Below are 25,389 nucleotides of genomic sequence, written 5' to 3'. Positions count from 1 at the left end.
ATTGAATATTAATCACGCGTGTAACGCGCTGATGAAGAGAACGATTGAGAATTGAAGTAAAGTCAAGCCAAGCCTATCAATCAGATGTTGTCAGTTTGAGACCCAAATCGACGGTTGACAGTTGAATCACACGGGCCGAGCGGTCATGCAAGCGAACAGAACCACTCGATTGGTATTAAACAAGTTAATTGTTCAAACGGTTGAAAGAAGGGTTTTGGACGTTGGGAGGTAATGAATGGTTGGTTGGCTTCTGGCAGGGAACTCACCCTCAATGTGAGACGCCCGTTAATTAAAAATATCGGGTCCGACAGCGTAGAGTTCAATATGGAAATTGCGTGCGAGTGTATTCTAGTTTGTCAATTCATTCACGGACGGAGGGCGACGACCGTGATTGAAGACGGTAGACCTTGTCGAGGTGAAGAGAAAGAGAGCGAGACCTCAACGCGACATACGAGAATTAGACCAGAGGGAGGAAGAGGAGGAGGAGTGAGGTAGGTAGGTACTCCGGACAAGTGTATGAACAAGTAGGGGGGAGTGAACAAGAAGAAGAAGGGGAAGCGAGAGGCCGGGGGCAGAGGCCGTTGAAGAGGCAGACCCAGGACCGTAGACAAACCTTAGCGTATGGATAGCGCAGGTCGCTAAGAGACACTAGCGAACAAGCCTGTGCAGGGGACTTTAAACTGGAAAGATGCAATGGAAGCAAGGCCCATTCCCAGCCAGCAAAGAACGTCCAAAGTTGGCTGAGTGGAGCTAAAGATACAAGCTGAACAGGCCAGAACAACAGCAAGCAGGCGAGGTAAGGTACCTAGGTAGGTACGTAGATACCGTACAAGCACTATTCCCGTCGGTCCAGTGCAGTCAGTGCATGCAGATTTGGACGAGAGAATGGATGGGTTGGTAGATTGGATGCAAGCGAGTACAGTGCGTGATCTTGTTATGCTAAAAGCCCGCGGCTCCGCGGGTAAATACGTCGCTCGCTGATTGAAGTAAAACTAGATCAATCACTAGAGGCAGGCAGAACCAGGAAATGGCGGAGTTGTTTCTAAATAGGGCAGGGTGATAGTTAAGGTTAGACTAAGCATTCGGGCACTTGACAGAACGCGAGAGAGCGAAAAGATGATGATGATAGGAGATCCATTCGAGGTGTGTGTGTGTGATGTCTTAGGGAAGGGTCCCTTGAACCTCCGTGGGCGCAGACAAGAACAGGGATAATAATGAATGAAGTGAATAACGAGGACGGTGGCTTAATTCCCTAGGCCCAGGAGCCTGGCTCAGGTGGCTACGGCTGACTCGAACCGCCCACGGACGCCCTCAAAACGCCCTGTAGGCCACTGAGACTGGCCAAGAGGAACAGGCTGATCGCCTGGGATCTTTGGTCTCGGGGTCCCATTGTTGGGAGGGTGTTCGTCCATGGCCAAGGAGACGGGACTTGGGATCGGCCCAATAAGAAGCTGTTGTTGGTCGAATGCAACCTTGGAGGGGAAAAGACAAGACGGGAGGCTTGGGTGGAAGACCCAGGTTCCGAGATCCAGTCAAAAATTAACTTCAACCTTCACGATTTAGTTGTTTTTTTTTTTTTCTTTCTTCTGGAATTCTCAACCTGTCACTGGTGATCTCGTGTGTTGACGGATTCGTTAGAGTTCAAGGGCGCCAAGGCTCGTGGCTTTGTAGACTTTAGTACGGGCTCCCGGGGACCTTATTCTGGGTAGATTCAGCTGAGACGATCAATCTCATCAGTGGCGTGCGCCTGTACAGTGCTAGGTAGCCTTGAATATCCTGGCAGGCACAGAATACGACAGGGACGGTTACAGTTACAATTTACTTGCGGCTTGGAAAGGGGCATGATGTGATGTGATGTGAGATTTCGGGTCGGAGCATTTCTGTTCTACGGATACTGCAAATCTCTCCTTCACCTGCTTTGCCTGCTGGTACTTTCAGATTTGGCAGAGCAAAAGTGCAACTGTAGCGTTGCAGCCCGGGTTCGGCAACGGGAATACGTACCCGTAAAGGTGAAGTGCTCCGGGCGACAACAGCACATTCGTCTGGGATTGGTTTTGCAGCCTCGACCTATCACAGTTGCAGCTGCAGTTGCATTTGCATTCGACGGTGCAAGCGAAGCAGAAGCACGCAGTGGCATCGCCAAGGATAGATGTGACTGGTTATCCCGCGCCCACCATCCCACACTAAAGGAGCCAGATCCCAGCCCAACAACCAGACGATTTCTGAAGGGATACGATACTTGACGAGGAGGAAGATGAATGACAAGAAAAGAAAAAAGAAAAACCACGGCATAAAACCATGTTGCAAATCATTGTTAAGAGTGCATGCATATCTTGGATTCCGATGCTGTATGTTGCCGTGCTACCCTTTCCTTTATGCAAAGGAAGCTTGCTTCGGACAGACGAGAACCGAGATGTGAAAAGTATGTACATACAGATCAATTTCAAGGTGCGCCATGTCTCATTATACGATGCGGCGGGCGCAATAGTTCAACATTTGCTCTTCGTCTTCGAGACCTTTTTACACTTTCCCAGCCGAGTACCTATCCTCTGGTGACTCCGATTCCTATCATTGCCCTTGAAATATCATCTCGCTTATTTGACATGTCACTGCCGTTGTTGTCAACCTCTAAATTCGGGTTGTTCATCGTTATTCTCCATCTCCTCACGTCATCTCAAGGAAAAACACATCCACCAACCTTGATCAACCTTGGCCCTTCTCGGCATAGCGCCTCAATCTTCTCCGCTCTCTTGCTTTAGCGCCAGACTATACATGCGGGATGCAGGACCCGGTGCGCGGGAACCCTCATGGATCTCTCGGCGCTAGGCCATTTGCGTCTCAAGGGTCACGGCTTGTCTCCTCTTTCCTCACTTGAATCTTGCCGTCCCGTACCGTGCTGCTCATCTCCCTCTCATACTGTGACGAGCACTGACACCGCCAGAACAATATCCATTAAACACTGGCCCAGAGGAGGACCTAAAAGGCCGCCAACCATCAACTAACTCTATATCTCTGGCTGGTTTCAAGTGTAACTCTTCCGCAAAGGCAGGCGACTTGCGTTGAAAATGTTTGTTTGTGCAATGCATATGCACATATATGCACATAGGCTGATGCAACTGATGCAACAGCAACACACTAACGTGGGTTATGCCAGGGATACCCACGACTAATCTCCAGCCACGCATTCTCTGTCCTTGACTGTCAGTGGCCAACTGTACGATGTGTATGCCCAACTCGACAATCCAAATGCTTGATCCAGCATCTCTGGAATACGACCTGATGCATCCATGTTTCAAGATTGGCTGCCAGTTGTAGGCAGCCTAGGGGAGGAAAGAAAACATAGGACCTCGGTCCTAAATGACAAAAAGACTTGGGGTAATATAGCCTAAGTTTAGGATGACTTTTGCTAAGTTTATTTTGACACCCTACAGTAAGGTTCGCTGTTTTCTTGCCCCCGGAGGGCAGCCCTTCAAATGCTGTGCACCACACCACTTTCTCTTGTGCCGAGCATCAACTGTCAGCGGCAATGGAATGCATACGTACGTACTCCAAATCCACGTTGTTAACCGCCAGCTAGGACTGGTTGTTTCAGTCGATTATTCCTCGGCTCACACAACCCATCCATGTTCAGTTATGGATACTTGATCGTTTAATACAACCTTGAGGGTCGCATTGCCCGGACATGGGCTCCGGCAGAGTCATGTTGCCTACCATCCTTGACATTTCACAAGTCATGTCAACTCATCTCGGTACTTTATTCGAAACTGCCTAGCTGTCAAAAACATCTGACATTCGCAGGTAGCCACAATGCGCTGACCAACTGCATCACGGCATTCGCTCCATCACGAAGTCTATCAGAACAAAGAAACCCAACTCCCTGGCCACGGCGCTGCGGGTACCATTTTGCTGCATTCCGGTCTCCTCCAGAAATTCACCGTGCGTAAAAAGGTTCTGTTGGTTCCTGGATTTTTCATATTCAGCGTTGGTTTCGTTTCTAGGATTATCTCTCGGGAGAGGTTTCATCCGGTATTGGACATGCCAGGTCCAGACAAGCCAGATCAGATCATGTCTCTCTGTGCCGTTAAATTGCCACGCTCTCGATTCCCTCCCTGCATTAACCAGAAATAGGTAACAGCTAACGTCTTGCAGAAGGGGGATCTCCTCTCGATTTACCTTGTCAGCGGGGAACGGGCCGGACGGGACGAATACAGCCTTGCAAGGTTGATTGTGATTCATTGTTCATCATCACCAACAACACCGCACATCACTTACACTTTCATATGAAAGTGTTTATTCTCAGCAAATAACGATGAATCACAGCCGTTCTTACTGTGTACTTGCACTTACCACCATGTCTGCAACGCCCGCAGTGCTCAGCTCCTCGCAGGAGGTCCACCAAGTCTCATCCACTGAAATTGTTTGTCTTGATTTGCCGTACGCCACCAACACAGTCATCTACCCCAAGCCTAGTCAAATATCTTGATCACAGAATGAAGGGAACACCGCATCAGGCTGGAAGCCGTGGGACGTTGTTGTCTTTGCTTTTAAGTGACAAATTTCTACTGAATTTCCACGCGTTTACCCGCCTAGGGGACGCAAGCCTCCAGACCATTCCCGCAGGGCATTCCAATAATATTGACTTTGAGACATCAGACCATTTTCCCCATCTCCCAGCCAAGAGGCCTGTGTCTTAGAAAATAGGCTCTGAGGAAGATATGCTCCTGAGACAAGCCGTTTCAACGCAAATCCTCCCTTCAATCGGGACTGATCATATCACAACTCACACCGTTGACGATACCCGCACAAGGCTCAACTCTAGATGTCGAGGCTTAGCTACATACTAAGCTTCAGTAGGCTATCCCTTCTCTCCCTGCACTGCCGATCTTGTTGGTCGTTGTCTCAACATGGCGCGGCACAACCTGACGCGGGCTTACCTGTCGATCGGATACTTCCCTTCTGTCTTCTTTTTCACTTGAGCCCAGAAGCCAAGGCACAAACACCAACTTGTAGATTACAGACATGGCCTTTGCTTTTTTGCTCGCTCTCGTCTATGGTTGCCCATTGCAAGCCACAATCCAGTTTCTGTCTCACAGCCTGGACTCTGATTTACCCCTCTTCTTGGTAACACCAGCTTCTCGTATCACGGTAAACCTGTCTTGGTCCAATGTCTCTTATCGAGTTTGTTGTTTAAGGGAGCCGGGGCGGGGAGGCAGCGTTTCCCCGCTGTTGGGCATCTGCGGCCGTTGGCATTACCAGCTCACAGGCCCGTCTTCTTTGTGAGAAGTTTTGGCTTCGATGATATTGGACGCCACTTGCAGCATACCGGACATATCCTCCGGTTCGATTGACCGCCCTGCACATGCCACGAAGTGAATTGAGCCAGTGGCGCCTTTCTTTTTTCGCTATTATTGATGAGTGAGTGGCCTGTCATCTATCTACAAGCTTTCCAGTTACGTCGATGTCTCGACAAGTGTCGAGGATGGGATACTGGTTTTGCTTATTATAGCCAAGCCAGTCTAACAAAGTCAATCACACGGCTGAAACAGCCACAGTGCATCTCCTCACACGAATACGCAGTCCAATGCTCACATATCCGGAGTGCTATCCTTTGCATATAGCATTGGTGCATGTCGAAGAAGCCTTAGTTGTTAGACAAGGTCGTGTAGATCAGCAACCATGCAGCAACCCGCAAACTATCACGTCAACTCTGACGCTCTGCAGAGTCGTGTCTACTCTCGCTGTTCCACGTCGGCAGGCTCTGGAGGGACTCGTAGTTTGACATGCATGGTATGTTGCACCGTGGGACGAAAGAATGGGCCGATGAGAGATGGCACAGTGAGTGAGTATCCGTCGAGTTGCTGGGAGACGTCTAACTTGACAGGTGATACTGAGGTATACATGGTAACTGTCACTTCCATGGCAATCAACGGATCTGCTATCCCTCTGAAAGACTCCAGTGTCCTTTAGCAGCTTCTTGCCGACCTCTTCTAATTCAAAGAGCAATGACGTCTGAATCTCAGGTCCAAAACCTCCGGGCTCAGCCATTTCCCCATGATCTCACAGTAGTCACAGCCTCCATCTTCAATCCCTGGTAGTTGAACTTAGTACTCCCTGCCCACGTGGAACTGGCATACCAGGCTACCAGGTTTCCTTTTCTCGGGGCGTATGTCTCAGAGCTGCGTGACGATCTCATCCCTTGCGCAAGCCACGACATAATAACGATGTAACGTAAAATCTAGACATGAAGCTTTAAATGTTGCTTGGCAACCGCGAGAGCGCGAAAGAGCGAAGTGGCTTATCATGGGGATAGAAGTGACGAGGATCCCGCTTGGCAGGGATAGACTAGACTTGGTTTGTCTTGGTTTTATTGAAGGTGTAAAGAGGAACAGGCTTTGGCCGCATTGGAAGTTCCGGAGTGAGACATGTGCTGACATCGTTGTGTTGATTTGGTTGGTTTAGGGTAGTCTCAAAATCGAAGGATCACGATCGATGAATGTCGCTGTTGATGAGAACTAAGTTAGTGCGTATAGCTCCTTCTATGGTGATTATGATAATGGAACTGTGATACCAATGAGTGTCTTTACTTGGTTGTCTATGTATGTAATATGAACTCTATAGATAATCTCAGCAGTTAATGACTTCCGGTTGTCAATAGGAGTATGAGAGAATGACAATATTAATGATGATTAGTTATTAAGTTATGTCAACAACATCAACAACCAAAGGGTATCCGACTCCCGTTCAATGAGGGTATCTCAAAACAATCCAACTCGAAAGATATCTTTTGACTTACCCCAAAATCCTCACCATTATTTCCTCCCATACCTTAGCCATATTCGAAACGAGTGTCCTCATCATCACGTTATTCATAAACGCACTCATCATTGCATCCAACAAGGAGATGCTGGTCTTCTCAGTCAAATCAGACATGATTAACACATCTTAGACCGCAGCCGTAGCAGTAGCAGGAACAGGCTGTTCAGCCGCAGGAGCAACAGGAGCCCTCTTCTCAGGGAAGACACCATTGCCGGCATTGACGCGACCATACTGCGTGAAGTGCAAGTTCAGCGCGCCGTAGTCCCAGCGCTTAGACAAGAACATGAAGGCAAAAGCGAGCCCGGGAACCAAAAGGACGTCGAGGATGCCAAAGAAGATGAAGCTTCCAGTGACACCAACCACGTTACCACCATCAGAGATACCATAGGCGATGGGGTACAGCATCCAGAGGAGGTTCACCCAGCCTGCGAGCATGAGATAGTCCCGAGATAGGCCCAGGCGAGCAGCGGATGTTCGGCCGGGATGGAGAGTCTGGAAGGCAAGCATGAGATAGGCGAATGTGCCGAAACCGAAGAATCCCCATTTGTACGAGGTGGTGGTGTATGCAGAGCAAAGGTACGAGATGACCCTGCTGCTGTTAGTATCTGTACGTTCATTGCAGTGAGGAATGACTTACCAGATCCAGGCGAGGAAGATGTTAAACAGGATAGTGGCCCAGCTCACACCACTCATGAGTCCCAAAGCCAGAATGATAATAGGGAATGCAACAACCCAGTTGATATACTTGGCAAAGTAGATCTGATATGAGAGAGCACGGCCGAGGTTACGCTGCGTGGGAATAACAGAGTAGGCAATTCCGGAGGCGATGGAGAAGTAAGCGATTGCCCCGACGAAGAGGGCTATTGTGAAGAGGTAGTGGAAGATTCTCTCATTGTTGCGAGGCTTGAAGCTGAGAGCAAAGTAGGCGAGCTGATGTATGTTAGTACTATGTGGTGATGTAAGAATAGGTAGGGGAAGACATACGAAGCTGACGATGTAGATAGCTGTTACAGCCCAGAGCCAGTCTGAGCCAGCATCAGAGAGACGAGCGTCACCCGATTGGGGATTGACGTCGAGAGCATCGTTTCGAGCAAAGATGACAGCAGGCATATTGAATGCAACCAACAACGAAGCCTTATAACTTTTGGTAAACTCTTGTACAATTGATCGGTAGCTTGTATGCTTTTATATCTCCAGTGAAGAACGAGAAAACGAAAATCCAAAGCGAGAGGAGACACACTCTTATATAGAAGACACCCAAGATCTCATCACCCAGTGGACATCGTCGATGCCTCAGCACATTTCGCCCAATCTGAGGAATCATTAATTCCACCTGGTCAAGTTTACATCACCCATCGAATCCCATTGGCTAGTGAGAAGAAGCAAAGAAACCCCCAGAGCGTTGCACTTCTTCTTTTCTCTCTCGGGGAATGACGTGAAAGAGTCTCGTTGTGTATCGGGTACTTACTTAGATGTGCATGGATTGGATGGACGAGGCTCCGCTGGGGTATGTAAACATCCTTGGCGATACTCAACATGACACGGTCGAATTGTCAGCCAAGCCTTCACCTGTCGATGGGTTTAACTTGGCGACTAATTCGAGAAACAATCATGAATCTGAGGACGAGAATCCTCTTTGCCAGTCAGATTTTCAGTATCATTCTCAGTGAATCATCGTCACCAACACCGAGGTAACAGTAACAAACACCAAATCGAAAAGCATGTCATGCCACTATCATATCAAGTCGTTTAATTCCGTGGCTTCCGAGTTGTCATGTGTTTCCATGTACTAAACCCTACAGTCGATCACTTTCCATGCCTAGTCTCAACCCTGCAGAACCCAAAAGAAGACTCACAAGAGGAGAGGTCCCGCTCGAAGCCGGAGCATTTACACAGACAGGGCTGATTAATTGACGTCAAAGTGACTGCATGTCTTATACAAGGTTATTTCAATGTCTACCTTATTCTCACAACACATCACGCGCTCAACATCTGCTACGTATTCGCATATCTAGATAGGCTCTTGGGTATCGAGATTCCTCATTTTCGATGATGATGTTTCTCTTGGGGTGATCATGTACTGATACTCTTCATAAACCACCGTCATTCTCCCTTCACCGTGTCATTCCACGTTTCATTGCATGGCAACTCTCCGTCATGAACTTGATCCAGCCCATTCATACACCCTTGTAGCATATCAGTCACGAGCAATGCACCCTTGCCCCTCTTGGCCTCTTAGCCCCGGCAGATCCAGCGTCTGCCGTTAATTCCAGCATATCACCCAAGGAAATGTGACTCTATGCGACGGAAATTGTGACTGTGACTGCAAGCTTACCGCAACCCCCCCATCAGATATCATTATTCAACCACGCTATGTCAAGAAGAAGCATAATATAGGTTACATCAATGGCCTTTGTGGTCTAGTATACAACACGCCATTCCAATCAACGCCTTCCGATACCACCATGTTTTCTCCGCCATTACCTGGAGACACACCTCAATATCCCGCCTGCTCCATCTGATACGCTGCTGTTTTTGCTCGCTCCCGCACATCCAAATCTCCATCTTGCTTTGTGAGAGCCTCCATTTTGGAGTAGAACCCAAGCTTTCGTAATTCGTGCGCCCTGAGAGCACAAGCTTGAGTCTCACCATCGTCATCCTTATAAGTCAGGTTGATAATCAAGTGACATAGCGCTACACGAACTTCTCGATCTTTGCTGCTGGCCTGCTGCGCCAGAAGTTTCAAAAGATCTGTTTGCGCGATGATCATCTGCTGATGTCGTGAGATGCTCGCCGCGATATGCGTTAGGATGTATATAACGGCCACAATAATCTTGCTCTGTGGGTGGAACATCCTGGGCTCTCGGCCACTTGTAACTCGACGGGAAAAAGGTCTATGCACCTTGGGTCGCAGTTTGGATGATAGTATCTCGAATAACCGTTCGCTTCCGAATTCATGCAGCAAAAAGTCGATCATCTCCGTTGTCTCATTCGTTGTCTCTGGTGACAGACCACTTCGAGGCCTTCCAATCAGGTTCCGAATCATATCCAGCCCTTGTTCCTGGATCGCTACATCGTCATTCCGTGCTCTCCGGACCGGGTTTAATTCGGATTCTCGCACCGCTGCGAGCTTGTCTTCAACTTGTCTCAGCCTTGAAGAGTCAGCGGCGTTGAGTTCTCTAAGCATTCCGTTTGATCCGTAAATCCACCGATGGGGTTCGTCTGATGGTTGCATATCCACATCGTCGTCCATATCCAGTCCCGACGCTTCCCGTTCCTTCGCCAACTGCAAGGCCATGTCTTCCGTGTCGTCGCAAACCAACTGCTGTAGCCAGTGAGATCCAAGCTCAGCCAGGCATGCTTTCTTCAGGTCGGGTCCAACGGCATCTACAAAGTGTTTGAGTGCCCACAATCCGTTCAAGCGAAGAGCCGGGTTTTGTGAGTGGGCGTGCTCGCAAAGAACAGTCACAACGCCATTCTCGGCAAGAAGCTGTGACAGTTAGTGTCTGTACTCCACCAAGACGGTTTCTTAAAACATACCTCTCGCACTGGGCTGACCTCCAGGACCAGGTTGCAGATAGCCCCAGTGGCAGCGATTTGAACATTGACGTCCGGATGTTTCATGAAGCGGAAGACGGGCAGCGCAACTCCGTGGTCAACTAAAGATGTTCGCAGAATGCTGACTGATCTCGAGAGCATTCGAACAACATGACATCCGGCAACGATCACAGAAGAAGGATTGGCACCATATCCTGCCGTTTCCCCCTTTCTGGTAGTCTCGGCGCTTGGCTTTTCTGAGCCTCGCTCCTTTGCACTCTGGGGTTTTCTGGGATACTCCGAAAGGGACTCGACAACGTAGGAAACCACATCTTCGGCCACAAATGCCTTTCTGTAGTCTTCTTTACCCCCCGCGAGAGCTGCGATGGCCTTCAATGTGCTTTGACGCACTTTGAGTCGGTGAACTAAGAGCTCATTCTGACCCTCCTGACCAAGTTGGGCCACTGGGGAGTTGTTCTCGACCTCCATATCGACATCTGCGTGAGGCGACCAGTAATAGGGCCGTGTGCCTTCCTTTACAGGAGTGTAGGCGTGTTTAAGAAGCCGACTCAACACAGGCACGGCTTCACATTCGTAGGCTGCCTTCTGGAGATACTCGCTGTCTGTAATCATGCGTGCCAAAACCACTGGTGCGCGCTCCAAAATAGTGCGTTTGACCGTATTGTCAACCTCATTGACATCTGAGACGTCTTTGTCATTTTTTGCTATCATGCGGACGAGAAGCGGTACCACGAGAAGTCCTAGGCTCGCTTCTCTCAGCCCTTTGCTTGCTACTCCGCCTTTGATAAGGGCAGCAAGAATATCAGAGGCAAGAAGGCGCTCATATTCACCTGAGCGCCTCACGAGCCGGACCAGCCAGGGAATAAAGGGGCTCTCGATCTCCTCAGTGTCTTCAGGACTCGAGCTCGTGGTTTGAAATCGAGGTGAATCCCATATAGCAGACGAGCTGAACCTGCTCAGAGAAGATCGGCTAGATGATTGCGAATCCGAGGAGCCACCTGGTGGTACGGAGCCGTAGGGGGATGTAGATTGGTTTCGGGGCAAGTCGATGGGAAGCATATACTCCATCGCAGTCACTGAATGCTGACGCATGCTGTTAGGGCCTGTTTGCTCGACGTCCGGGTTTACTGCAGGCTCAAATTTGATTGGCGGGAACACAGCAAGAATAGAAGGAGAATTTGCCAGTCTATTTGCCCGATATTTTGAATCTCCCAGAATAGCACCGATAGCCTCAAGTATCGAATCCAATCTTAATGTTTGGGGCGCCGGCTCGGGGAAAGCCTCAAAGAGCCCATCGCTCTTTGCTGAAGCATCAGCCCCTGGAACAACCTCTCCACGAAGGACCGCAACGCTTGCTAAACGGGTCGCTAGTGCATCTAATACTCCGGATGTGGCCAAAGCTTGTTGATGACGCTCTTCACGGCAAAGTCGAGATATCAAGCCTGATGCGAGCGAAACTTGCGATTGTAGGAGGATATTCGTAGAAGTATTAGAGAGCATTGCCCCGAACGAATCGAGATATTGGGCAGAGAATACGGTATCCGCTAGAGATTCCACATCGATGGGCGAAGATGGCGCCGCCAGGGCAGAAGCATCGGCTATATCGGTCAATGCCTTGAGGGCTGCGATGACGAGTTGCGGTGCGTTGGTGAACGGCGATACGTTGGCCATGAGGGAGGGAATTGCGCGTGCCGCATGAAGGGGCGCAAGGAAAGTAGGTCCTCCTAATCATGTCCATCAGTAACTATAACCAGGCGATGTCGAGCACTTTGTTGAGAACATACCGTTCGCGAAGCTCGCCACCAATTGAAGCGCCTGTAACCTCACATTCTCATCTTCCGATAACGGCCTCTGTGGTAAAGGATATCGAGAGTCCTTCCCGTTTGGCTTCGCTGGTGACCTGGCCGAGGCTAATGTTCTGACAATTGGATCAAGAACACCCAAGCCAACCCACTGCTCTTTTCTTTGTACATGACCGATAATTTCATTCTTGAGAGCTCTTAAGGCGTCAGTCTGCTCGGGCAATGTTCTAGCGTTCCGCAACTGAGCCAGAATCGGGTGGCTTTGCGCTCGAGCCATGATGACGGGTTTTTGTATTAAAAGAAGATAGGTTGAAGAATTTGGAGTCGCAAGAGAACGGCGTCGAGGAAGGGGTTCGTATGTAGCTGGACGGAATTACGTAGCTGTGGCTGCTATTCAATGGGGGGAACCTAGAAATCGAGGACACTGAATGATGTTGACGCCTTCACATCCAATGAAACAGTATGCGCTGATAACTCCTGGGACTTGCTTGAGAAGGGAAGAATCGGGGACGAAGTGATTAAGGTTGGCCGATGACGATACGATATGTGAGGAAATTGGGGTTCGATGCTGCTGAAATTCAAGTTGTCAACTGTTAAGAAACATGCGAGTTACTATCAAAGCCAGTCCGGGGAAACATGGCGTCGTAGATCACGTCAAGTAAGGCGGACTCCGAAAGATGGCACGTGCTTCTATCTTATCGCAGTGATGAAGAAATTGATCGAATAGCACTGTGGCTTGAGCAGCCACAACGCTGGTCGTGGGCCACTGTGTTAAGCCTGGTACAAGACATGATGTTGAAGCTATCATGAGTCCTCTTCTAGTTTGTCTGATTTAGCTTTTTCTCTTCAAATTCATAGGTTTCAGCCAAGCTTTTATGGCTTTGTGTAACTGGTTTGCATTTCAAGAAACGTGGAGCTCGGTTTCTTTCTATTTTACTGCTTGAGAAACGTGGGACAATTTGACCTGATCAGTAAGGTATGGTAAACGCAATTGTCTGCCCAAGCCCTCTCAAGTCAAGTCTTGATGTTTATCCCGTCAAGTGACTTATATCCGTTAATTGAATCAGGACCTCAAAGAAGCCAAATAATTTTAGCTCAAGTGCGATCTTTTTGTGACTACATAGTATCGAGGACGATATTCTCATCCATTTGTGCCACATGAATCTACCACTTTGGTATGATAGCCGTTGGTTTCACAACCACTGTTTGAACCGCGTATTGAATAATATATAGTCATGGAGCCTTTGTTTTCGAGAACTTCAGCAAGGCCTTTCCTTGGTGGATTCGAAAGGTACTAATACTGGTGATGCACTATGAGGACGCATGATCGCCTGGATCATAGTTTCGCATACCAATAAATTCAATTGGACACTGAGTTGACTTGAAAAGGAAATGAAATGAAATGAGACTTACGAGATGCCATGCATGAATCTAGGCTTATCTTCCATGTTGCCTCATCATAAAAGGAGTTTCTCGATAGTCAATCATGTTCGTAATGACTCGATCAATTTCTGTTAATCTTATGACAGGTATCAAACCCACAATGGAGGCGCCTTTAAAACAACACTATAAAACCTTCCTCTTTCATCACAGCTAGCCGCGTTAACATCTTAGACCGACTGTTTCGTAGAACAACATCGCAATGTCTCCGCAAACTCAATCTATCCTTGACCGAGCTCCGATTTTGGAATGATCCGCTTGCGGCATTTGAGCGATGATCTGGGCTGTGGTGATATGCTCCAACCTCTGACGGCTTGTCGTTCCGTCCACGTTGTGGTTTGAGTGGCTCACGAACGTCGAAATACAGGGCCAGGCTGTACGAGGCTCTTTCTGGGGCATGAGGTGCATCTGGGGTAACGTAAACTTCTTTCGTCTAAGCAGGGACCTTTAAGGTGTCTGAGTGGTCTAGTGCTCGAGCGGTATATCCTCATTATGTGCCGTGTTTTGCTATTGTGCTGATCATGCCATGCCATGCCATAGCTGAGTGCACAGTCCCCGAACTTGATATTGCTCTGGGATGAGGTCAATGGTCAATCACAAGAGCACTTTGCCTACAGTCACGATACTTGCCTTTGTCTGGATCTGGTTTGCTCAAACACACACTGACGCCATTCTTACACCACTAAGGGATTCACCGTGGTCAAGAGATACATGCAAATTCTATCTAACCAATCACCCCGGCTAGTGGCTGGCGTTGGTTCAGGCCTCTTCTCTCGCTTGAGACCCCTGGAGAGGGGGAATCATCAAGCTTTGAGAAAGGATTCACCCATCTCGGGCCTGGACCTATTGAAAGATTTGCTGTTCAGTTTGCCATCCGACCCGAGTCATTCTGCCAAGGTCTGCCAAGGCCTCGTCCAGTGAGCAGATGAGCCTGCTAGGCCGTTGAGCCAGTGACTAACAACCAGGCCTCCACTGGAGAGAAATTCTGCAGGGCAGCCGACCTGAGAGAGTGAGAGCGCGGTCCGGTCTCCATCCGGAGCAAAGTTGTACAGTTGCTTAGAAAAGTCTACGTGCTGTAACATCTGCTATGTACCCATATCTTGACCTGTGGACCCCCCGGCCCCGGGCTTGTCCGGTTGATTTATTACCCACTCACCTCACTTTCACCTACCAATGCTAGGCTTGCTAGCCCACCTTCGTCATCCCAAACTCTTTGTGCGCGTGTCGTATCGTATCTGACAAACAGCAGCCACGCTCTCAAATACCATACCACCCTCTAGTTACCGTGCCATACCAAACCATCCATACCACCTTGAACAGCCCAGGCCACTTTAGGATCACTTGCTAACCCTCTAGCTTGGTATCCTTCGGTGAGCGTTCTTGTCCATAGCGCAGTTCCTGACACTGCAGATTGCGCCAGTGTCGCGCCCACATGGACTGAATCGATCAAACGCCATGATCTAATTCGCGATTCCACTAACCCCATACTTGATTTATCTACCGTATTGAGTTCAACCTCCAACTTCGACTCCTTCGTTGCCATTTTTCAATCTTGAAAGACCCTTGTCTTGCTTTACCGACATTCAACATCGCAACTTTTCAGCCCTACCAAAAACGCAAGACAACGCAACCCAGCCTTAGCCAATCGCACACTACTACTTCAACTTGCCCAAAACCCCTCCATCCTACAACCGTCCCGACGAACCGACAGCTCGACGATGCGCCGCAAATCATGCTGAAGACGTCTCCAGCCTTGTCCGCCTCCGCCAATGCCTCGCCTACCGCTTTTCGATATGCGACGTCGTCCCCTCAGCACTCCTCAAAGCCTTCGCCAGCTCTCCGGCGACGGCCTTCTACCCGCTCCGACACTCCATCATCTGCCGACGCTATGAAGTCTTCTCCGATACAGCGTCCGAGACAGTATGTCGCGAATGACTCTGGTATACATGGCTCACCCGAAGTCCAACGACCGCCGTCATCAATTTCTCAAAAAGCCTCTGCGCATCCTGCACAATCACCTGCCCCCTCGCACCCTTCTCAGGATCAGACTGTGCAGCAAGGCCAAGGCCAAGCACCAAGCGGGGTGTCGCCAACTAAACGTCGAAGCTCTCCCACCCCGACCAATCCAGATGCTGTTGCTGCTGCGAACTCTTCACCACAGACGAGTAAACGTGCCAAACCTGCTACGCCGCCACCAAAAGTGTTACCAGATCGTTATGAGCTCTGTGCTGTAGAGGATATGGTAGAGTTGGTTGCGCATATGTTGGCAGAGTTGATCGCTACGAATGACGCCATCCGAATTTCGAATGGCGGATTGACTCGCTTTCACTCAAGGTAGATTGCCGCTCTGCTCATTCGGATTTAATGGATTAAGCTAACAGGATACAGAACCGCACCTGGAATCTCGGTTCGAGATTACCTCCACCGTTTGGCTAGACATGCGACCCTAACACCACCGCTTCTCCTGGCCATGGTTTACTACATTGATCGGCTATGCGCCATGTACCAAGAATTCACCATCAATACGTTGACTGTGCATCGATTTTTAATCACTGCAGCTACAGTCGCTGCTAAAGGGTTATCAGACTCTTTCTGGAACAATACCACTTATGCTAGGGTCGGTGGCGTTCGAGTAGCAGAACTCAAATTACTAGAGTTGGAATTTCTCTACCGAGTCGATTGGAAAATTGTTCCAAACCCTGAAGTCCTCGTGGCATATTACAAGGGTCTAGTGGAACGAACCCCTGGCTATGTTTTAGAATCGGATGGTTCAGACGACGAAGACGAAGATGAGGATGATGACCCCGAAGACGGAGAGAATGAGCCTTCGGACAGTTAGACTTGACACCAATTGGTCCTTTATTTAGTATCGAGGCCAACAATCCTTCCAATTTCTAGGACTACTCAACCGAGCTGGCTGTGCAGCCAGGAGCTTTTTCACTAATTTCATTAACGGAACCATGACGAGAGGAAAAGAGTTGATTCTGCATAGCACTGCATTTACAGGCGTTGGGGATAAGGGCGGTTTTATTCCGATTATATTGAAACGGTACACGGATGGAATGGAATGCAAGGGTTGTATTATGTCAAACTTTTTGTACGAGAGCGTCTAGACTCAACTGTGAGCTTTCACTGCTGCATTTCATGATTAAAAACTTCCTGGTCAAAGAGATCAGAACTTTGCCTGTTTTGCCTTATATAGATGATCTTAAACTGTGCATGCCCATTGCTCGTTCAAATAAATTAGCCGACAATCTACCGCCTCATACTGAAGCTACTACTACTGGGAGGTACCCATGTGTCGTTTCTAAGCTCCAGAGCTGCCATACTCACCATCCATCAACTACATCACCAGTCAAAGGCGAATCATTGCCCACTGCTTGCAATGAGGATCACAACCTTCCTATCAACCATCTGCGCCGCTGCGCTCGTGGCAGCTGAGCAGCGCACAGCTCAAGTTTACATCCAACCTATCCTATCCTCACCCTCGACACCTCAGATCCTAGCTGAAGTCGCCTACGACGCCGCCTCACTCATCTCCACTGAGATCGTCTCCTACGAGGCCCCTGAGCTGCCCGAGTCTGCATCCCTCGTCCGTGTTGGCATCTACGACCCCAAGTCTTCGCGCTGGATCGCTGGTACAACTGCTGCCTCAACGGAGAACTTTGACCGCGGTTACGCGCCTACGATATTACTCTCTGTAGATGAGAGCGGCGATGTGCGCAGTGTGGCGCTTAAGGGTGTGAGAGTCGATGCTGGACAGACAAGAGACTTTGGACCCAAGGCTGTTGTTATCGCGGAGAAGAAGGGGGCCCAGCCTGAGTTGAACAAGCCGGTTGTGCTGTCACCAAATGGTAAAAAGGCAGCTGAGGAGGAGCCCAAGTCTCTTTTGCAAAAGTAAGTGTTGTTGAATCGAAATAAGAGGGTGAAATGCTAACGATTGGATAGGTATTGGTGGCTTATTGCTATCGTGGTTGTCATGTCGATGGCTGGTGGAAACGAGAAATAGACTTGCATACGCGCTAACCAACCATTCTATGCCAATTGTATTCCTCATATCATCGTGACTTATATTAGTGGCGACCCAGGCATTTGGGTCTGTGGGTTGCGCGTGTGTCTGCGCCTCCGGGAACGTGATGATCTTGGCCGTAAGGTTGGGGATGACCCAGAAACGGGGATCATCTCACGATAGCATTATAAGATTACCAGTCTAGGAAGAACTAGGTCTCCCTAGCTCTTTCTTCCTTTCATATGCCTCTGCTTAGACTTTATAGCTAAGGTAAGCCGGAGGGAAAAGAGGGAAGGGAAGTAATCGGACTTAGCATCAGCATCGCCCAGTATGACTTCATCTTGCTGGAGGACTTTGCTGCTGGAGATTCGGTTCCAGATCCTTGATCTTGCCAAATATCGCATTCCTTTGTACAAAGATGAGCTCTTATTGTTGGAACAAGTTAAAAAGCTCGGCGAACCTCTTGCTATGGCAAGTTCTTCCTATGGCATATAAATGACTAATGATTCCCGATATACGAAACGAGTGGGAAGAGAGTTGCGTTGAACTCAAAGTCCTTCCAAAAGTTCGGGTTCCTCATACGTTGACGTTACAGAGAACTAATTCAGTACGTTTGGCAACACATTGAGCTTCCAGCGTCTGGAAAGCAGCTTGGCTTGGACGACGAGCGCCATGAAATCGAGACTGGACCACACAGTTGTCATAAACTCCATTTCAAAGCTCTCCCCACATTGGGTGGCTTCAACGAGGAGTATTCTTTGACCTTGGAGTTCACTATTTAGTCTCCAAGCGACTCACATTGTCGGTATTCGCACCTTCACTTCGGTAGAAAAGAAAACTCAGAAATCGAGTATGTCACAAGGGCCACCGAAGTTGCGTAGCAAACTCGGCCCTGAAGAGCCAGAGTACTGGGGATATCTGGGAAGATTGTTTGCAGTGTTGGCCAAGGACAGCAGGCTACAAAGTTCACGGCGAAAGTAAGTTTCCAATCCATTGAGAGCTATATTATCGCTATTCATCTGACGTGTAATGGAGCTTGTATCTCTTTTCGGTACTAGGTAATTTACCACTGTAGCTCAAGGACTTACTTTGTTTTCGAGGACTCCAATGTAGCATTTGCCTATGGCGCTGGCCACCCATACCCCCTCAATCATATTCGTATCATGGCAGATCCTGGAGTTGCCGCAGTGGAAGTTCCGGATTCTTACGGCTTTATATCTCATCCATGATCGATGCTCGGGACTTCTTCAACGCCTATCAGAAAGCTGGGGATGGCAGCACTTAGAATCGATAAGTCTGAGTCTTGCCTCGCTTGCTCCCTGTTCGAGCAACGAATAGATCAGTGAACTTATATGTATGGCTAGCGAGTTGCCCCTAGTATGCCGAAGCTGCAGCCCGTTTGCATTATGGAATGAGCAAAAAGGCATCGCAGCAGGCTTCTTACCGCAAGAGTGAGGCGTCTATGATATGGCAGAGCACTTAGAAGACGTACATCCAACCTCGTGTTACAGAGGCATGGGAACGAGTTTTAAGGACACTCTCATTCCCCAATAGGAGTTTTTGGATCCTAAGTCGATCGAGTCTAATGGCGATACCATCATACAACTTGCTTTGTCGGATGGTATTGTGTACCATATCTCTAGAACAGATATGTGATCACACTTGAGTAAGAGAGCAATCTGTTAATGAGAAAAGGCATTGTAGACTAACAAAGTAGGCATATTGTGAGCGAGTCGGAAAGCTTCTAGTCCTAAATAAGAACGCTACAATGCTGATCGAAATGCTTAAGACATACTGAGCTTACCTAAGTCTTTTCATTAACTACCTTAGGTACATAGAAAAAGAGGTTTACAGTTTTCTCACCTCGCATTGCCTATCAACCTTGAAGACAGTATTTGAGTGATCTCCAGCAGATCACGTGGGAGACTTAGCATAGGTAGATACCCGCTTGGTCTACTACCTAGTCTATATCGGGCTAGATCCATCAGCTCATCCTCTGGTTGCCATGGATATTAAGGGAACGAGATCTGGGTCGCACTTGCAGCTCAGCACCCGCAGCTCGCGCCGCATTTCAACCTTTGCATACATCCACTTCGTTCACCTCTCTTTGCATTCACACCGCTGCCAAACAACATCGCACTTTTCACTCCTTGGCTTTCCATAAAAGCAATACCAACGCAACGATGGCCGACAACAACGCTACTCTTCCCCAGGATCCTTCCCAGGTCCAGGGCGCTACCTTTGCCGAGGAGAAGGGAAAGGGAAAGGCTCCTGCTGAGCAGATGACTGAGGACACCGCTATGGATGAGGATGACGACGATGACAGCGACGATGATGATGATGAGGAGGTATGTGCTGCCGTCCTCCGATACTTGGTTCTCAACAATTGCTAACATTGATTTTCTTAGGTCCCCGAAGCCGGTAATTACATGCACTGTAAAATTCAGACCATGAATCAAGCTAACCCACGCGCGCAGATGAGGAAGATGGCTTGGAGGAGATTGACCCTAACAACATCGTCCAAGGTCGCCGTACTCGAGGTGCCCAAATTGACTTCGCCAAGGCCGCCGAGCAAGTCCCTGCCGACGACGAGGATGAGGAAGACGATGAAGACTTCCAGCCCCCCAACGAGGACACCAAGATGTCTGACTAAATGCACGCCATGTCCTGATCTTATGGGTGTTTATGGAGGAGACAGTACGATGTTATGAATTTTGGAACTGAGCAAAAATAAAACGGCGTGGGCGCGGATGATTATACCTGTTTACCCAGGCTCTGGGCTTGGGGATCTAGGCGGCACGGAGTCGTGGATAGCATCAGCCACCTTTAGCATTCAACCGCTTTGCATATGTACTGTACGCGTGCAGTTACATGCATTTATGAGCAATTTGAGATGGCATTAATACCGTCAAAATCCCTGTGCAACATCAATGTTGCGATGTTTATCACGCGCTGATTTGAGAAATTATAGCTGTGCTGAAGCTCTGCCTGCTCTAAGCTCATGTGCCATGCTTGACTCACTTATGCCTACCATCCATAGTAAACCATCATGCCCGTCATTGTATACGTAATTAAGTGCCTATCTCAACAACATATCAAGTTAATTGTGACTTGTCCTCAAGTCGAAATTCAACATCAAACTCCAGACCATGACACGGGATTGGACAGCCCCTCGGTACGTATCCTCCGTCCTCCCCAATCCAATGAGCCAGACCGCTGTCATCAGCTAAGAGAACACCTAAGAAAAATAACCAGGGTATCGTAGGGGGGAGGACCCAAGATTCGCGAACCCCTCGATAATTTTTTAATCTTCCTCTCCTTTATACACAAACCCTTTCTTGGTTTGCCCCCCGACTATCTGGTCTCGACAGAATAGTCATGGCGCAACGGTACGACGCTCCTTTGCAGATGGTGGCAAATCGCATCATCAGAACCCGAACAATCGATTCGAGACAGAGTATTGACAGCGCATCATAGATTCGGTGCATCGTCGCTTCATCAGCGCGACTCTCGCAGCGCTCTCTTCGAGGGCTACACCGGCGACGCAGCATCTCGACGACCCGTTAGCGCGAGCCCAAACCGAGGATACGGCTACGGCGGCTACGGAGCCCCCTCGCCTTCGCCCCTTGGACAGGGAGGTTTCGATGCATCGAGACCTGGTTCGTTCCGCTCTGCGACGCCGAACAAGAGGGGCCAGTATAGCGATGCGGTGCTCAATGAGCTTGAGAGCCAGAACGATGCGCAGGTGGAGGGTATTCTTGGCAAAGTCAAGGTGTTGAAGGACGTGAGTTTTACTCCTTTCCAAGGGATGCTGGTGGTGGAGGAGCTGACAGTTGGTTGATAGATGACGGTTGCGATTGGAGACGAGATCCGTGAGTCTTCGGCGCTGGCGGAGAAGATGAACGATAGTTTCGACTCGACACGCCTGCGACTTCGTGGCACTATGAACCGCATGCTTGTCATGGCTCAGCGAACTGGTGTTGGCTGGAAGGTCTGGCTCATCTTCTTCGCCGCTGTGATCATGCTTTTCATCTACGTTTGGCTATTTTAATCTCGAGGTCTTCACATGACACGACTCGAATCATCGACTGAAGAGCATGGAGACATTGATTGACTGAAAAAAAGAAAAAAGAGCAGTACGATGTGCATTCTGAAATGGCGTTTGGATTGGCGTTTTGCAATTTAGAATAATGCATGATAATCGGTGATCTTGGCAGACATGGGAGAAGCATCACATCACGCAACGATCAGGTTGCCCTCTACAAAGGTTGTAATCACACTTCTGGGCAAGCCTGTGGCTAGCAACCCATCTTTCACTTAAACATATCGAAAGACGGGAAGCGCTCAACTTCAATTCTGCTTTGATAATGAACAATGAATGGGTATATAACACTGCTGTCTGAACTAGTCTATCTGTTGATCGTGTCGCATTAGTCGTAAAGTGCTAGCTGTGACGGGCTCGTCGTCCAGCGGGACTGCTCTGCATAAAACTGCTGCCGTCTTGAGAGAGAAGGTTACTTAGATCCATGCTGGCGCGTGGATGTGCCATGCTAGAACGGCCCTGGAAAGTAGGTGACATAGGACGAGGGAGGGTTGCAGAGCGAGGTGCGAAACTAACGTCAACGTCGTCTTCATCATCATCCTCGTCGTCATTGGATGAATCTTGTTCACTACTAGAGATTTCGGCCTCGGAGTCGGTATGCTCGTAGCCGCCACTCTCAGCTTCGGGGATATCTTCGTCAAGATCGGCATCCATATCCATGCCAAGGTCATCGTCTTGAGCGAAGTCTTCCTCGTCGAGAAGATGGCCGTTATCCTCTTCTTCTTCGAGCTCTTCGGTGTCGCCGTACACATCATTAGCATCCGGCTCACCGCGGACCAGGGCCTCGCGAAAAGCGTCGTCGCCCATCCTCATACGTGCTTGCATGAGATCGTTCTGGCGCTCTGCTCTCAGAGCCTCATCATCTGTTTCTTCACCATCCTCTTCATCCTCTTCCTCTTCCTCGTCCTCTTCGTCATCGTCCTCATCTTCGTCGCCAAAAGCATATCCTTCTTCATCAGCATCAGGAATTTCATCGTCTAAATCTTGAGCTCCGTCAAGCTGGACATCATCCATAGTACCCTCGCCAGGCATACCCTCCGCTTCAGCTTCAGCTAGTTCTTGAGCTAGTTGTTCTCGGCGCATTGCTTCTTGGTGCTCCTCTTGCTCCCGCTTCTCCTCACGCATCTGGTGCAATGTCTTAGGAACACCTGGGGGTTTCAGCCAGCCACTGCCATAATTTTGAACGTTCAGTCGTCTTCTTTGCATGTACTGTTCGTCTGCGGCCAGCCGAGCGAGAGCTGATCGTTCAATGAGCTTTGTTCGTTGTCGGGCCTGGTTTGCGCCATGTTGAATGTTATGTGTATCACCGCTAATGTCGTCGAGAGGTCCAGGTGGGGTGTAAGGACTGCGAGAAGATCTGTACCACAAAGAATGCGACTAAGTACATTAGCATTTGTAGTTAACTACGTCTGCAACAGCCTTACGTCTCGCGGTGTGAAATCTGGTAGTGTGGTGAACATGACAGCCAGGTCAAGACGCGGTCGCGTCAAGCTGTTAGGTGTAGCTATTGATGTTGTATTGACTTGACATTTCCAGGACAACAACCTTAAGTCTCCTCTTACGAAATGGCGGGGCAATTCCCGCCATAAACGCGCTTCAGCGCCTAATAGCCGCCATTGGTGGGAACCCGTTGTCGAAACAATGCAACATTACGAGCTTCACAAAACGTTAATGAGTTAAAGGAATTGACAGGGTTGTTGATCAAAAAGTGATATGTGAATTATGAGACCTGAGTTTGGCTGGCTGTGAGCATCTCCGGTCGACTAAACACTACCTCAAATACGGCTGAATATTTTCCAGCGGCTGGGTCGGCTTGACATGAGCGGTTTACAGCAGAGGGCAACACCTTGCTTGTTCTAGACTCATGTCTCTGATCTGGGAAATGAAACCCCCAAAGAGCAACTGCAACTCTGTCGATCTGAAATTGAACTGAGCTCACCGCCTGGAGCCAAGCATATGATCTCCTTTCGGAGACTTTCTGATACGATCAACAATGAGGCTGCAGGAAGAATCGGTGGTTTATTCATTTTGTTTGGTAACCAAATCTTCGATTGTCGTGTGCTGTACCTTGTGCTACTTCAGCATTGGATGGATGGTATCTCGACAAACTCCTGCAACTCGCTTGCATTACTGCCCTGTACCGTACAGCGCTAGACCCTTGCTTCATGCAAAGAATTCGTTCCATACCTTGGTAGGTAAAGTAGCTCGTAAATTACCTGTAGCAAAACTCGAGTTGGACATCGGAAGAAGTCGGAATCAGGAGTGGGAGGCTCCCTAGCCAGTAGTGAGCACAGCAAAGCAACCATAGCAACTCCGGAATTTGGCCGCAAAGACCGTCGGCTTCTCTCCGTCGGCCTGGAACTGAATGAGGTTTTTTGTTTTTGCTCTGGATTTTCGGGGATCGGGAAGTTGGACTCTGGGCATCTCTGGTTCATAGACTGAACGAGGCTATGTCTACGGATTGACGGCTCCGCAAGCCCGTAATGGAGATGCACTGCACTTACTGCAGACGGCCCAGCCTAGCAATGTAGGCCACAGCGGCAGCAGCAATAAGAGCAGCACAACTTACGTGAGATGCCGTTTAGCACCGCCGAACTCGCTGTGGTCCACAGGCAGTCTCCGCTCAAGGCAAACGAGCCAGCAACTCGCTTTTATTTATAATCTCTCAACTCTTGATTTGAGCTCCTTTCGGGATCCATTCGCCCGCCGCCGTTTTAGTATATTTTATATGCGGTATCAACGCCGAGAGATAAGCAATTGTGGCTCCCCGCGCTAGGAAATACGGCCAACGCGAACGAGATCTGGTAGCATTGGACTGGATCCTCCAGAGTCTTGACTGTAATGCGGCCGAGACGAGTTGAGAGCGTCGTACGTATTCGTGAAAGACATATGCTGTCATGTCTAACGGAGGACAAAGACCGTACTCGTCATGCATCGGGGAGCAGTGACTTGAGATCCGTGCAAAACTCCTCAAATGTTGTCTGTCTTTCCCCAGACCACATGTTTTTACAGCCCTTGCAACCATTGGCCTCTCAGTGTTGTACCGGTTCGAATTGCCCATCTCAGTGACGTCTTTCATGCAAGCCCACTGCAACTGCAACACTTCACAGAACCTAACCTCGCAGGCAGGGTCCCCGCAGGGACTCCCGAAGCATGGTGAGACAGGTGCATCTGCGCGATGGCGTCGACTAAAGACGGCGCTAGACGATCTTCTACCCTTGGCACGCTTTGGCTGCCGTGTGTGTGGTGTGCACGGCACGAGCTTGTTCCGTTTTAGTGCACCTGGAGACATAGTAAACGGTGGTTGGCTCGAGATAAGAAACGACTTGACTTTGGAGACCCTGATTGGTCGCCTCTCCCAATTTTATGTTGTCCATCTTTTGACTGTGAATCTGTGAGATAATGAGGTGACGGCGATGAACATCACACGTGTAAGTGCCTCCCATCAACGATTCAAGGCGCTGACTCTGACTCCGAGAACCAAAAACGCTCACGTTGGGGGTCCATGTCCTCGGCTGGCTCTGAGATGCGCTCGGCGACTCTCAGAAACATCCCGAGATCCCAGGGCACAATTTCAAAATTCAACTCCACTATGCAGTGTGGCCTGCTTTTCACGCGAGTCCAGGAGGGATATTCCATAGCGGCAATGGCCGTGGTTGAGG

General features: G+C 49.2%; 7 protein-coding genes across 7 annotated transcripts; 4 read left to right on the top strand and 3 right to left on the bottom strand.

Moving 5' to 3' along the window:
• Window positions 1-6,942: 6,942 nt before the first annotated feature.
• FPRO_00480 (uncharacterized protein) lies at window positions 6,943-7,926 on the bottom strand (the record flags this gene model as incomplete). The annotated part of the gene is made up of 3 exons (XM_031225344.1): window positions 6,943-7,405; window positions 7,454-7,746; window positions 7,801-7,926. The coding sequence occupies 3 exons, from the start codon at window positions 7,924-7,926 to the stop codon at window positions 6,943-6,945; spliced, it is 882 nt and encodes a 293-aa protein (XP_031075990.1).
• A 1,387-nt stretch (window positions 7,927-9,313) lies between these two features.
• Window positions 9,314-12,453, bottom strand: FPRO_00481 (uncharacterized protein; the record flags this gene model as incomplete). The annotated part of the gene is made up of 3 exons (XM_031225343.1): window positions 9,314-10,306; window positions 10,357-12,098; window positions 12,159-12,453. 3 exons carry the CDS (start codon window positions 12,451-12,453, stop codon window positions 9,314-9,316), a joined length of 3,030 nt encoding a protein of 1,009 aa, XP_031075989.1.
• A 2,895-nt stretch (window positions 12,454-15,348) lies between these two features.
• FPRO_00482 (putative negative regulatory factor PREG) lies at window positions 15,349-16,455 on the top strand (the record flags this gene model as incomplete). Its single annotated transcript, XM_031225342.1, has 2 exons — window positions 15,349-15,950; window positions 16,005-16,455. 2 exons carry the CDS (start codon window positions 15,349-15,351, stop codon window positions 16,453-16,455), a joined length of 1,053 nt encoding a protein of 350 aa, XP_031075988.1.
• A 546-nt stretch (window positions 16,456-17,001) lies between these two features.
• Window positions 17,002-17,625, top strand: FPRO_00483 (uncharacterized protein; the record flags this gene model as incomplete). Its single annotated transcript, XM_031225341.1, has 2 exons — window positions 17,002-17,513; window positions 17,565-17,625. 2 exons carry the CDS (start codon window positions 17,002-17,004, stop codon window positions 17,623-17,625), a joined length of 573 nt encoding a protein of 190 aa, XP_031075987.1.
• Window positions 17,626-19,808: 2,183 nt separating this feature from the next.
• FPRO_00484 (uncharacterized protein) lies at window positions 19,809-20,278 on the top strand (the record flags this gene model as incomplete). The annotated part of the gene is made up of 3 exons (XM_031225340.1): window positions 19,809-19,973; window positions 20,034-20,046; window positions 20,103-20,278. 3 exons carry the CDS (start codon window positions 19,809-19,811, stop codon window positions 20,276-20,278), a joined length of 354 nt encoding a protein of 117 aa, XP_031075986.1.
• A 725-nt stretch (window positions 20,279-21,003) lies between these two features.
• FPRO_00485 (uncharacterized protein) lies at window positions 21,004-21,676 on the top strand (the record flags this gene model as incomplete). The annotated part of the gene is made up of 3 exons (XM_031225338.1): window positions 21,004-21,014; window positions 21,103-21,409; window positions 21,470-21,676. 3 exons carry the CDS (start codon window positions 21,004-21,006, stop codon window positions 21,674-21,676), a joined length of 525 nt encoding a protein of 174 aa, XP_031075985.1.
• Window positions 21,677-22,069: 393 nt separating this feature from the next.
• FPRO_00486 (uncharacterized protein) lies at window positions 22,070-23,187 on the bottom strand (the record flags this gene model as incomplete). The annotated part of the gene is made up of 2 exons (XM_031225337.1): window positions 22,070-23,104; window positions 23,152-23,187. The coding sequence occupies 2 exons, from the start codon at window positions 23,185-23,187 to the stop codon at window positions 22,070-22,072; spliced, it is 1,071 nt and encodes a 356-aa protein (XP_031075984.1).
• Window positions 23,188-25,389: the final 2,202 nt, after the last annotated feature.

The sequence above is a fragment of the Fusarium proliferatum genome, assembly GCF_900067095.1.
Source record: "Fusarium proliferatum ET1 genome assembly, contig: FPRO_scaffold001, whole genome shotgun sequence".
Taxonomy (NCBI): domain Eukaryota; kingdom Fungi; phylum Ascomycota; class Sordariomycetes; order Hypocreales; family Nectriaceae; genus Fusarium; species Fusarium proliferatum.
The sequence above is the reverse complement of the archived record's forward strand: the minus strand, read 5'-3'. Positions and strand labels throughout refer to the sequence as shown.